Source organism: Bos javanicus, chromosome 10 (assembly GCF_032452875.1).
Source record: "Bos javanicus breed banteng chromosome 10, ARS-OSU_banteng_1.0, whole genome shotgun sequence".
Taxonomy (NCBI): Eukaryota; Metazoa; Chordata; class Mammalia; order Artiodactyla; family Bovidae; genus Bos; species Bos javanicus.
Window position 1 is genome coordinate 28,454,760 of NC_083877.1, and position 14,045 is coordinate 28,468,804.

The 14,045-nt window shown below is 43.9% G+C and overlaps 1 protein-coding gene across 1 annotated transcript in view; it reads right to left on the minus strand.

Annotated features, from left to right (window-relative positions):
* Nucleotides 1-14,045, minus strand: part of RYR3 (ryanodine receptor 3) — a 557,133-nt gene that overhangs the window by 88,036 nt on the left and 455,052 nt on the right. The window contains exons 54-63 of the mRNA XM_061430666.1: nt 13,127-13,273; nt 12,880-12,942; nt 11,631-11,706; nt 11,396-11,519; nt 8,855-8,970; nt 8,248-8,315; nt 7,166-7,287; nt 3,790-3,839; nt 3,352-3,412; nt 725-963 (exon numbers count right to left, since the gene is read on the minus strand). Of these exons, the coding sequence (XP_061286650.1) occupies nt 725-963; nt 3,352-3,412; nt 3,790-3,839; nt 7,166-7,287; nt 8,248-8,315; nt 8,855-8,970; nt 11,396-11,519; nt 11,631-11,706; nt 12,880-12,942; nt 13,127-13,273 (1,066 nt within the window). The remainder of the gene's footprint in view (nt 1-724; nt 964-3,351; nt 3,413-3,789; nt 3,840-7,165; nt 7,288-8,247; nt 8,316-8,854; nt 8,971-11,395; nt 11,520-11,630; nt 11,707-12,879; nt 12,943-13,126; nt 13,274-14,045) is intronic.

A 14,045-nucleotide genomic window follows, 5' to 3' on the forward strand; every position in this document is an offset into this window, starting at 1 on the left:
ACAATAAGGCTGGAACTAATTTAACACAAAGAACTAGTTTAATTTCTTATTTTTCAACAAGAAAGTGTGCTGTTTCCATGACACAGAATAATGAGTTTAGATGTTCCCCTCCTTCTCCCCCAAAGCCCATGGAAACAACTGATTTTCACTACTGAGGGCTATGGAAGACACAGCCTTAGCCATTGGCCATTGGTTAAACTAATTCAATCATGTGCCACCATTTACAGTGTGAAATTGAAGCTTGGTGGCAGGATAAGAAGGCTGAACATGGTACTAAACGCAAAGTAAAACCAACCAACTATGGTCTTTCTTCTGGCAGCTCAGATGTTAGCAGCTTTCCTTTGCTCCTGATATACAGTGAATAAATTAAAGCTTCTTAATAGGAAAATTGGTGTCTGGGAGCAAACCTGTATCTCTTGACAGATTTCACAGATAACCTTTTCAAATTAAGAGAGAACACAATGGCTGAGAGTGAAACCAGTGGGTGGAAGACTGGTCCTGGGTACAGTGGGAAAAGGTGAAATATTTATAAACTGATATTTGGGGATCTCTTCCCCTCCAAGAGTCTACTCCTTTTTTTTTTTTTTTTAATTAAGAAGGAAAAAGTGTGGAATGGTTGTCTCTACTCTGCCCTGAAGGTCAGCCTAAGGGAATGAACCCCACGTTTCCTAAGGATCTGCAGCTGGGTACACATGAATTCATGACAGACGGCAGGTCAACTCACAGAGTAAGTCCACCCCGAACTGATGCTGAGCCACGTGCTCAAAGATGGATGTCAAGATGGGGAGCAGAGCCACCGTGGTGTAGTTAATATTTTGAGAGACGCCTTTGATCTGTGTTCTGGAATGGGTAAACTTGCCGAGCTTCAGGTTTTCCAAAGTTTTCTCTAAGTCTTCCGCTGCATTTTCAAAGAATGCCCGTAACCCAGCTTTCACCAGTTCTGAGCCTGACTTCATGACCGTCCTGTAAGCAAACAATGTTCAAAACCAGAAGCATAACCCAAACCTTTGGCCAATTCCCTTCTAGAGTCTGGGGACTTTCAGTGCAACCCGGGCAGACATTTGACACCCCTGTCACTTCAGTAATTATTAACACCCAAAAAGAAACTGGGATCACAGAATCCTGAAGCATGGGCCAGCAACTGGAAGGTAGGCTTGATTTGAGGGCATGACTGCTCAACTCTTGGGACTCCCACGTGGCATGGTGGTAAAGAATCCACCTGCCAATGCAGGACATACAAGAGATGCAAGGTCAATCCCTGCGTTGGGAAGATCCTTGGGAGGAGGAAATGGCAACCCACTCTAGTATTCTTGCCTTGAAAATCCTACGGACATAGGAGCCTGGCGGGCTACAGTCCACAGGGTCAGAAAGAGTTGGAAATGACTGAGTATGCACACATATACTGGTAATACTGCTCTGGGTTGCTGTCTACACTTTACATTGACACACTGCTCAATTCTTAGAGAATGGACAGGACGATCTAGAGAGAAACTGATATTGGTCACCTGCTATCTATATAATATTGCAGCTGGCTACATTCTTCTGGAAATATCTAATTAAAAGGACACAGAGAGAACTTTTCTTCAACTCCCCATGGGCTCAGCAACTTTTATAAGGGCTAGTTAGAAATACTAGCTCTCCTGTGATGCAGGACCTCTTAGAAAAAGAGGACAAAGAATTAAATCAACTGAAGCTTATGTTTCTATCACTTCGCAGGGATGTTCCGGCTTGGAGAAGGGGAGGGAAGAAGGGTCACCCCCTTTTAAAACAGCTTACTCAGACCACTGAAGAAACCATATGGGAATAGAGATTAGCTATGGGTATCTGGGGCTTTCCCTCAAAACTATCTTATAAAACTCAGCACTGGAACAAAGCCTATCAGTTATCTTTTATTTTCCATATTTCTACATCTTATTCACAAGATTATGACAGGCTTGCCACAAGGCCAGATGCTTTTTATCTACAGCATTTTCACGATTATCATCCAGCCAATCAGAAACATAAAAACAAGGAAATAAAGTCAGTGAGGCTTGTTCCTATCCTGTAAGTATTTATAAACCATCTTCCTCAGATTTTCTCAGGAATGACTATGAAACACACTGACCTGTGTTCTGTTTAGTTTTGCAGGAAGAAAACCCGCTCTTTAGGCATTTTGCAAATTTTGGGAATAAAGATTCCTCATCCCAACTGCACCCCTGGAATGCTTTGGTCTGATCCTGCAAATTTTGTGCTGTTAGTACTTCTGGGCCTCCGAGGTGGTACACTGGTAGAGAACCCATCTGCCAGTGCCAGAGATGCAAGAGACGTAGATTCAGTTGGGAAGATCCCCTGAAGTAGGAATTGGCAACCCGCTCTATTATTCCTGCCTGAGAAATCCCAAGGACAGAGAAGCCTGGCAGGCTACAGTCCATGGGGTCACGAAGAGCTGGACACAACTGAATGTGTACAAGAGTTTTAAGGGGTTTAGTACCTCCACAACATATTTCTCTCAGAAACCTGAAAATCCCCTTTAATTGCCCTTAACTTTTTTTTAAACCATTTTTAATTTATAGAGGTTTTTATCATCTGGCCATTCTTTTAGGCTGTTGCCTCTCTTCTGCCTTGGGTTTTGGGAAGCATGTTCTCCCGACTTTGTGAACAGCCCTGCTTAACAAGTCTGCTTATAAAAGCTCCCTTCAGTTCTTTGCCTCTTTTTATCTCATCAAATACTTGATACTACCATAATATATGTACACACACACACACACACATATATCTGATGTTATATACATAGATGTTATCCATAACATCTTATTAAAAAAACTCAAACTTTTTGGTCAATCCAATGCGTGAAAGGAAGGAAGACTTCCTTTTTTGTTCAGCCATCTTTCCTACAGACCCTCAGGACACCTTCAGGCTGGAATCTATCTTTGTCTTTGATCTTTTGGTAATCACGTCCCTTCCTTGGCCATTTTGAACTCAGAGTGCTGTGAGTCCCTCTCCCAGGGTCCTTACAGCCTCACCACCCATCAGATAGCTTTTACTTTTTTTGTGGAGAATTAGGTACAAAGTGGTACTTTGCCACGTTGTCTGTTTTATCTTCTGAAAGATGAACTTCTCAGTCAGAGAAGACAAGAATTGATCAAATGCTCAGCTTTCAGCATTCAGTATCTGTCACGACAGTGGCTCTCCATCATGAGCTGAGAAAAAGTGTGCTGACATCAGGGTGATTTCCATCTTTTCCCTGTCTTCCCTTCTCTCCCTGGCTCCTGCAGAGTGGTGGCACGTTTATTCTTCCATACAATAATAAGTGAAGAGAGAGTCAGAGGGGGGAGTCCTGAGAAGATACTGGAGAATGCCGGGCACACTTACCTTGTGTCAAGTGTCTGAGCTAAGATGTGAAGACAGCTCACCATTGTCGTAGAATCGCTCCCTAAAATAAAAAATATCACCCGTGACTCCCCAAGCCATTCAGCCTGTCATTTAAACCCAATCTTCTCAATAAGCACAAACCACAGCCCAGCATAATTAACCACCAACATGCAAAGTGCCAGGGCTCTGTTTGGGGCCAAGGCATTTATCTCCAGCCTGACACATGGCTTTGTGATGGATGTTAGAGGCAAAGCTTAAAACATTCATTGGCATGGAAAATCTAAGCTGTTTGAGGGGTACAGAGGTCATTTATCATGCTTCAGCCCAATTTTCTATGGCAAATTTAGGTGACACCTTAGTCCTAAGGCTCAGGTTGTCTGTGGGACATGAGTTGAGGGTAATCACAGGACGTGCAGCCTTTAGCAATACTTCTCTTACCGAAGAGGGAAATCCTGTGTCGAACCAGAGCAGCGAGTTTGCAGAACAGGCTAAAGCAGAAAAAAATGCAAGTGGGAAAGGGACAGAGATTCAAGGCAGACCCACGTAAACCTTATCCCTCAGCCGCCCATAAGGCAAAACAAAGTGCACAGAATGCCCCCCCCACGCCCAGGAAGACAGACTGCGTTCCCCTCAAAGGGTCCTCTGGACCACACTAGGAAAACATGCGGTTCCCCCTGTCTCATTGGAGAATCATGAAAGATACCTTGCAGGCATCTACAATGTTACAGAAAACAATCCTTCTGCAACAGCTACAATATTTGGCAATGAGCCAGCTGTTGTAAACCATCTCTTGTTATAGAGTACTAACAACATTCATTTCGATAACACCCACATTTGGGTAAAAAAGGGTTCTGGAAGGATTTTTCCATTGTTGCAATGGATTGCAAGCCATTTTTATTGTCTTCACTGGGTGAGGGGTGTGAGGCCTTAGTTGGGAGGTGGGCAAGATGGCAGGATTGGAATAAAGATTCAGGTATGGGCAATACTGTTTTGCACCAGAAACATTTCAAGGAACGGCTTCTCTCTGTCATCTCCATTAGCCTACAGGCTTAACTGCTGTCTGATTCATGTCTTTGAAGCTAGGAAATCCCGCCTGCCATGCTTTTGTGTTTTTTCTGACCCTATTCCGAGCCTTTACCCATATTTTCTACTATGGAACCTGCTGGAGTCCAGTTGTGTCTTACTCTTTTACTTTTCACAGTGCCTAATAGAGTGCCTTGTGCAGTCAGCAAAGAGCCCATAGGTGCTTCTGAACACTCTCCTGATGGCCCCCCGTCTAGGGCACTATGGCCATCATTTGACCTGTGTTCCTGGAGGAGATTGCTGAGAATGCTGACATTATTTGACATTGGCACAGCTAGACAAGAACGTGGCAACCCTTTCAGGGAGCAGTCCTTCCTGGAGGAACAGGAAGAGGGAATGTAGAATAAAATCACTCAGCACAGGCTGTGGGATTCTTAGATGAGATCCAGGTGAAGTCCTTCCCATGGTCTTAGAACTCATGCTCTAACACAGGGCAGAAGTCTTTGTGGGAAGGCCAAATGAAGAAGAAATCCATCTAAGTGTTGGTGGGGATGAAAACTTATTCACTTCTAAACGGTTTTCAGTGAATGCCCTGAGCCTTTCTGGGCTGTCTACTGGAAACAAGAGCCAAAGTCTCTCCTGGTTAGTCATTTGTTTTTGCAGTGGAAATAAGTTGGAAACCCTGGCCTCGAGCTTAGGAGAGCTCAGAATAAGTTAACAGAAACTTGGCAGCCAGCAAGTGTGAAATGGGGCCTTTTCTCTCTTCCCAGGGTTTTTTTTTGTTTTTTTTTTTTTTTGAGTTATGTATGTGATGAAAACTCATGGAGTTGGCAGGGATCCTGGAGGAATATGAGTCCTGTGCATCTGCCAGAACTAGCTGGCTGTCATGATGAAGCCAGCTCACTCCTCTGTGCTTTAGCTTTCTCATCTGTAGGCAGAGACTCATAACATGACTCTCTTAGTCTGCAGAATTAGGGGCTAATAAACTCAGTTATTTCTGGCAAAATGCTTCCAAGTGGACCCACTCTGTACAAACAACATTTTTTAGAGCTAAAGCAGATCCTTGGGTTGTTTGATTCTGATAAAAATGTGGCTCCCCTTGCTGTCAGAAGTGCTCTCAGGCACGCCAAGGCCAGGGCCTGAAATTTTCAAAGGCCCTTTTTTTTTTGGGTCACCTTTGGGGCCCACCATTTAAGTAGAAGCACTGTTCTTTGCCCAGAGTTATGAGGTCCAGCATCCCCCGGCACCTCAGTCTCCTCTCAGAGTTAGAAGGTGATAAAGAGGTCCTCAGGGAAAGACTCTGGAAAGCAGTGACACATGGCAGCAGATGCAGGAGAGGCGGGGCATGGATGAAGGCTGCAGACCAGAGGGGCCTGTAAGTGGGAGCGTGTTCAGGGCCGAGACGACCACGGCTGTGGGAGGGCGGCACGCATGCTGACGGATCTGAAAGCTATTTGCAAGGCTGATCAGCTCCAGGTTGTATTCCAGCCATGACAAATGGTTCCTGGCTGAACAAATGTTACATTTCCATGAATTAATAATCTAAGAAAAATAGATGAAGAGAACAGACACACCTGCCCTCTGTTGGCTTATCTGAATATCTCACTTGGCACCTCATTTTCCTTCTTACAAAATACACTAGTGCATCGTGGAAATATCTAGGAAATGTTAGGTCAGTAACTGGTTGTAAGTGCATCTCATTTTGACAGCATGGGCTTCTCCCTGTTTAACAAATATCAGTAAATGAAGTAATTTCAGTATAGAGAAAATGCCCCTCGGTCTGGATAAAGAGGGGTGGGCTTTCACTCTTGCTCTCATTATCTGGGGTCACTTTAGGCACTGGAAGGAACCTGCTCAAACCTCAGTTTCCTCATCTGCAAAATGGAGATCATAATATCCGGGTGGTTCTTAGAAATTAAAGCACTGTGGTGTTTCACAATGATACTTCCACAGGTGGGCAATTATTTGTGCATATGAAAAATTAAGCTCACTGCTGAGACAATCCTCCCAAGATTGTCAATGGCTAGGTCCTTATAAAATATAAAGTACACTCTTCACCACCAATGGATGCTAGGGAAAGGGTGAACAGACTACTCTGATTGCAGTCCTTAACTCTCTGCTCTTTAGAAATCTAACCCATGCTTTTGTCACTCATAAGTCAAATACAGAGAGAACCTGAGGCATGGTGGGATCCACCTCATAGCCTGATCATGAAGCACCCCGCTTTGTTCTCAGTTCTGCTGAGACATCCCCATGTCTCATCTAGTGGAACGAGAAGGCAAGCTGACACTTTTGATTAAAATTTGTTTCCTGTTAGAAATTTAAATTGAACTATGCCAGCCTAGATTTCAAATCTCAGGTCATCCATACCAAGACTTGTAAAATCTGATTCTTTAAAAGCAATTTAATCTTTAAAAACCTGATAAGAATGGGGTTGAAAGCAGTGTTAATCTGTTTCTTCTCAATGTTGTGTGTTTGCTTTCCCCAAGCTTCAGAATTACCTTCACCTTTTTCTAAATATATTTCAGGATGGAAGTTGATCTGAGTATATAAATCTACCCCCTAATCCTACTGATACCCACAAACAGTACACTTCTCTTGGTTGCCAAAATAATACACAGGTAAGTATGAATAAAGTCATTTTCAGAAAAAAGATGATAACAGAAACCTCTGAACTGCCAATTGTCAGGCCACAGCTCATTTCTCCAAAAGATTCACAATTTAAGTTCCAGGAATCTGGGGTTTCATGGAAATCACATAAGCACCATGACCTTCTCTTCTGTAGACTCACCTGGCCACCATTTCTTTCTCCTTATGGGAGGCATACCCGCTGCTGCTAAGGGGCTTCAGAGGGGAGGACAGGAAGTACAGGCGATGATTGATGAAGTACTGGTCAACCAGTGGGAGGAGAACCTGAAAGATCCACCAGAAATGAACTGAAAGATCCGCTAGAGATAAACTTCTAGGAAGCTGGCAAAAGTCCTTCCTCTGGTTCCTTTGAAAAAGTTCCTTCTCAGTGAGCAAAAAGCCTCTGAACACTGGTCCTGGAATTTCCAGGAAACACTATCCTGCGGATCTCAGTTTCCAACACATTTTCTTTTCCTAGTCCTGTAACCAGAGGCCTTGGGTACATGTAAAGGGACAGAGGAAGATACTAAGCACCCAAAGAAGTGCACATGGGGCCCTGAGTCAACACTTTCAGGGGTGTCCTGTACTTAGCCTGCACTCAGATGTGGTTTCTTGGGCATGGCATTCAACAGTATACTTGAGGAATGGGCTAGCACCACTAGCCTGGAGCATCCTGGCTCTGCTTCTCAGAGCATGGCTACCTCAAGTCCTCACTTGTATTTAGTCCTTTGCCTAGGGTTATGTGGCTGAGACAGCTCACTGGCCTCCATGTTCACTCTCCCCTTCTTTCCCTTAGCTGTACAAACCCCTGTAATTTAGCTGGGAATGGGGTCACCCAGCTAGAAAATGCATTACCTGCCTCCCTTGCAGCTAGCTGAGGCTAAAATGATTCTGTTCTAGCTATTGGGATAGAACTTTAATAAAACAGACGCTTTCCTTCCCCTCTCCTTTCCCTCTTTCTCACAGATGTGGTACAGTTGTGTCTGTTTGGACCAAACTGTCAGGGATTACATTTTAGGAGATGGAAGAACATCATGAGAGGAAGAACCTGAGTCCCTGGGTGATGGCATGGAGCAAAGCAGGCTGCCCAACCTGCCTCAGGACTGTTCCACAACAAACAGTTCTGTATGATCAAAGCCATTACTGGAGTTTTGAGTATCTTTGTTGAATCTGTGTTAACTTGTACCCTAATTTGTGTGGCTGCCAAGGAAAAAGTAATCTAGTTAAACGCACAGGGTCACTTACTTTGGCAAAGAATTTGATCTCCTGGTCATGGGGAGACTTTTCATTTTTCCCACTGCTGACAATGGCTTCTACGAAGACAAAAGTGACACGAAGTTGGCCAGAGCAAAGAAAACAAAAACAGTCACAGCATTGTAGAGACAGAGAAGCTTTCCATCATGAAAAGGCCATTTGATTTTTACAAAATATCTAATATTTTACAAAGTACTTGGCAATTGTGAGAGCTGGTTATTTTTTGTGTCAATTCTCTAGAGTATCACCACCCATTTCACCATCTTAGTGATGAGAAGGCAGCTTCAGAGAGCTTGAGTCATAATCTCAGAGCCACGAAGCAAAAAGATGGAACACTTAGAATAGGATGAGTTATATTAAAAATGACAAATGATTCAATCAAATCCAGAAGGAAAACCAAAGACAAAGCTGATTTTTTTTTTAAATGGGGTGTGTTGGGGGGAATATCTCAGTCATTGTGTCCTTCCCCAAACCATATGCCTAAAAGCATCATGAACAATTATGGCATGAAAACATCATTCCTTGAAAAATGAATATCGAATTCTTTTTGATATTAGGAGAAGCACACATTTTTGTGATATTTCACAATGATACTTACCCAAATGGGCAATAAACTCTTGAGCCGAATCAACATATTTCAGAACCTTCTTCAAAAACTTATAGGCAAACCTCTTTTCCATGGAGGAGGCATCCAGCTCCATATCCTTCATACCTCTAGGGTGGAAACAGGTAAACCCCAGGGGGAACAGAGACAGCTTTGTGACTTCAGTGCACCAGCAATTTTCCCTGTGTCAACTCTTTTCCAAATGTTAATGGTTTTTCTGGCTTAGTGATCTGACTCACCATCTGACTCATTTCCCCTTGAATTTGGAACTTGCCTCCATGAGCATGCAACATCTGAGCTACAATAATTTCTGAAAAGACTTTTCAGAAAGATCTGCATCATGCATTCAATAAATGCTGAGATGGAACTAAAGCAGAGATGCAAACAAGAATCCCCTGTGTTCACGGAACTTACATGTCAGCTATGAACAGGCATGAACGCTACATAAAACAAAACATAAAGTGTATGGAGTGTTAGAGGTTAATAAGCTTTGTGAATAAAAGAAAAACTAATGTTAAAGGATGAAAGGGTCCAAGAATGCCTGAAGGGGTGGGTGAGCAGACTGTTGTGTTAAATCAGTGCTGGGCTTATTGGAAGGATGACATGGGAAGGTGAAGACATAGAGACATCAGGGGAGAGAGCTTTCAAGGCATTGGGAGCGAGGGTGCGAAGGTCCTGAGGTGGGAGCAAGCATGCTGAGTGAAGCCAGTGTGGATGGAATGAAAGTGAGTAGTTCAGAGGGGCATGGGGTGGACAATGGGCTCAATCATTAGGATGCCATGGGTCGTCCTTAGCAGTTTGCTTTTGCTTTGAGATGGGAAGCTATTGAAAGTTTTGAATAGAGGAATGACACGATATGATCTATATTCTAACAGGAGTACTCTGTTGAGGCCAAAGGTTGAAATAGGGAGCATGGGAAGGAAGCCCTTTCAGCAATGATAGTGACAGCATGAAGGTGAGAAGTGGCTAGATTCTGGGTATCTTATAGGGAGAACCACCAGGATTTCCTAAAGAAGTGGAGGCGAGTTGAAGGAAAAAGAGAAGAGACAAGGTTTCTGGTTTGAGCACTCGGAAGAAAGGGGTGTCATCAAGTGATGGGGAAGCTGAGGATGGGGCAGATTTGAGGTGTGGGCAGCAGGAACCAAGGGGTTTTCCTTGGTGACAGGATGTCGCCTCCTCATTGGTACAGACAAGTGCCCATCATAGGTTCTGGCACAGGGTAAGCCGCGAAGGGATATGTTTGCTGAACTCAGTGATCTTTTTCATTTTCCTGTTTCCTAGATTTCCTTCTTATCATAAAGAGGAATTTTTCATTTCTGTGAGCGAGTCATTTATTGGCAAACCACAGTCTGCATGCATCGCAGCATTAAGAACAGGATTAAAATGATGATGGGAATTTTTCTCAAAGGCTTCCCCAGGGGCTATCCCCCGTTGCCTGACATTTCCCACTCAACAATATGGCAAATAAGTTTTGTTATTCTTTAATATGAGCTACAATAGAAATATTTGTATAGAATTTTATTGGGGTTTCTGCCATTCAGTGGCAAAAATTCTGTAGGAAACCAAAAGAAGAAACAGCAGCGGGCTTGGCAGACATTTCTTTCAGAAGAAATGGCTTATCAGGATGGGACACTTGTTTGTTTTTCATTCTACAAAGGACTTGGCAAGCAAAGCCCACTGCTGATACCTGACCAGCAGGAAAACAGATTCTAACTTTAAGACTTAAGCAGCCCAGACCATCCTCATCTAAAACCTTCATCTAGATGATTCTGATCAACATAAGCTGGAGATAAAGTCTTCAGAAATCACGGTTCATTCAGTCTCTTCAGGAACTGAGTCTTTTTTCCAGGGTTGTTGATGTCAGTCATGGTCTCTATTGTTATTGTGGCATTTTATTAAATACCATATAAAACATTAAAATACAAGTGTGAAGAGAACTGGTGATTCTGTGAGAACTAGGCTGCATGTTTTACAAAGACCTGCAATTGTAAGTTTCCACATACAGAGTTTTTGAACTAGATGTAAGAAAACTGTAAAACATAGAGAGGAAATTGTAAAAAAATAAACAAACAAAAAAACACCCTAGAATGCTGTGCTTACAGTGTTTTGTATGTGCCTTAATCCTCACCGCTCTTTAGGGAAGCCCAAGTTTCAGATGTTTGAGGATGCATTATGGATGTGCTTTATAATTCCAATCAATAAAACAACAAAGTAAAATAAGGTCTGGGGTCTACAGTACAAGATTTGTGAATGAATGCATATTTGTATGTTTTAAGTTAAAATTAAATGTTTAAGGTATGTACGTATAATGTGTCATGATTCTTTGGTAGATTCTTTGCACGCATCTTTGATTTTTTTTAGAAATTGACATCGATCAGTCTTATTTATGACAGAAGAGAGGACTTCATGCTCCAAAACACTTACCTAATTCAAAAGACCCAACTGCTGTCCTAGGCAGGTGATTAAAGATCTAGAGCAGGAGAGACCACACCAGCCTGTCCCTGTCCCACTAACATCACCTGGAAGACGGCTTACCTGGAAACCACAATGCCATTCACTTGGAGGAATTTAAACAGGTCCTGGGCCTTCTCTCGGTCTCTGAACTTTTCCTTGGCAGTCAAGGTATCATAGGGTACCAAAAGAGGGTGACTGCCACCACCTGGGGTCCGTAAAGTGAGAGATGATAAAATATTTGGCTCTTTGCACTTTTGGGAAAACACACCTGCCCCCCAGCTCACCTTCTGTGGGGGACACTGTGGACCTAGCTCACCTTTGCTCTCCAGCTCCAGCTTCTTCTTCTTGGCCCAGATATTGTGATAGTTCTCAGCTACCACCTCCACCATCCCCTGGGTCCCACCAGGGAGACGACGGTCAGAGAGAAAGCAAGCAAGAAAAATGGGTTCATATCTGCCAGGCTATTTCAGGCAGCCTTGGAAACAAAGCACCACCAAATGCTAACTGCACATTGCTGAGTGTCTCCTGTCATTAATTAGTCTGTGCTTATGCACCTCATTAGTTTTCTATCTTCCCATACACACAGAAAACAATTTCTAATTCGGGCCTTCCCTGGTAAGTTATTATCTTGGCAGTTTGATGCCTTTCTGAGAGAACACACATTTCCATTGCAAACTGCATGCTGGTGGCACTTCATTTGTCACAGGAGTTGAGTGTCTTACTCCTGACCTGAGAAAGCGAGCTGTAAGTGGGAGGTCAAGCAAAAATCTAGAATCCCCAAAAGCTTTTAGCTTAGCAAACTAAAAAATGGCCCCATGTTGCAGAAAACTGGGGCAAAAATGAGATTTCTCAAATAGAACTCATCTTTATAAGGCTCATAAGTTAGTGACCTGGAATGAAGGGTGTACTTTGGAAAGGAACTTTCTTTAAGGTATAAAGCATTGGTCTGATGGATGCTCCGAGGAGTAGCTGCTTCCATCACAGTCACCAATGTGTGCACAAGGTGGGAGTGGGAGGAAGCCACTTAGGGCTTTTGATCTCATCCTCTTGGCTTCATGTCCTGAAACCCTGCAATGATGACTCATCTGCACCACCACAGGCAACTTTCGTGAATCCACCATGGAATACATGGTTGTCCTCAAGGTTGGGGAAACAAACCTACTGTGACCAGGCCAGCACCCCCACCCAGGGGCGGCTCATAGGTTTTCTCCTAGTTGTTATTAGTTTTGTTACTAGTTATTTCTCCTGGCTCTTATCAGTTCTGTTTTGGGTTTTGATATAGGAATTTGCTGTTTGTTCTTCCTCTTAGTGAGTTATGACCTGTTTCGATGTCCCAAGAAGAAGTGCAAAGCCTCACCTCCTCTGACCATTGGTCAATTCTGCTGAGACTATCTCGGATGAGTGGCCTCTGCTCCGTGTAGCCCTTCCTAATTTTGATATTTCAGTGGTGATATTTCAGGCATTCTCTCCTTTCTGTTTTTTTAACTCTTTGGAGTTTGACATTCCCTGTACTTGAGGGGTTTTAGAAAGTAAGTTACGCTGGCTCTGAAGGCATCAAGACTGACCTGGAGCTCTCTGGAGAGCACGACATTGGAGAGATCCAGAGGGGCAGGGCTGTAGCTGTTGCCCTAGGGAAGTAAAGGCAGAATCGTTCTTATCAGCATCCCCAACGTCAGTGGCCAAAGGTATGTCCCAAAAGATTCCCAGGGCTCATGGATGATGAGCCTCATCTCTGCTACATGGGGAGAGCATTCCCAGGTTCTCCATGGGTTCTACTGGCCGGGCACTGGCCTTTGGGCGTGATGGTCGTACCTGGCTGGCCTGGGACACGCTTCGAAGCTTCTCATTTTCCCGCTGTTGAACCAGAGCTTCTCCCTCTTTGGTCCTCTCTACAGTCCAGCCTACAGCCAGCATGGTTTTCAGGGACTCTCTGGCAGGCCAGCGATAAATTTCCTTCTCCTGGAAGAACATTGGAGCAGAAGAGCTGTGTAGGGCAGGCTCCAGCACTCCGGCTGGCCTGTCTCCTGGAAAAGACGTTGGAGCCCACAGCGGAGGGGGCTAACTGGCTCAAGCTTCCTCTCACCGGGTCAAAATACCCTCTGCAGCATCCCATCTGAAACACGTCCTCAGCCTTTCGGAGGTTTTTAAGTAAAAGACGCTACAGTCTCCGGCTTTTAAGGGGAATGTGCCAGACATTACCCACAGTTTGTGGTTAAAGAGAAGCATCAAGAGGACAATGAACTCCTCCCTTCCCCTCTCCCCACGCCACTCCCTCCAGCACTGCCACCTCGGCCTCCTCCAGGCAGCGCTTACTGCGCAAGTGTCACCCGCCTGGGCCCCGCCCCTTTCTCTCAAGAGTGATTTCTGTTGTCTGGTAGGTGTTCAAGATGGCGCACGTCAAAATGCGTCTGCACAAAGCTCTCCTCTGAGCTTGGGAAATAGATTTCCTTAGATTTGCAATTCTCTTTTGAGTGATACACAATTTTATAGCCAGTGAATATGCATATAAAGATATACATATCCTCTTTTACCTGTGATGGTAAATCTAAAGCCTACAGAGAACTCTTAATGATGGCAAGATAGGAATTCAGAGTTAAGCTGAACCAAATCTCATAATTAACAAAGCAAACCAAACTATGAGACCTGTTCATATTTCCCTGGGGATTCTCTTCTCTGTTCCTTTCATCCTTCGTGATTGGAAGTCCTTTCCATCTGAATTCATGTCTCCCCG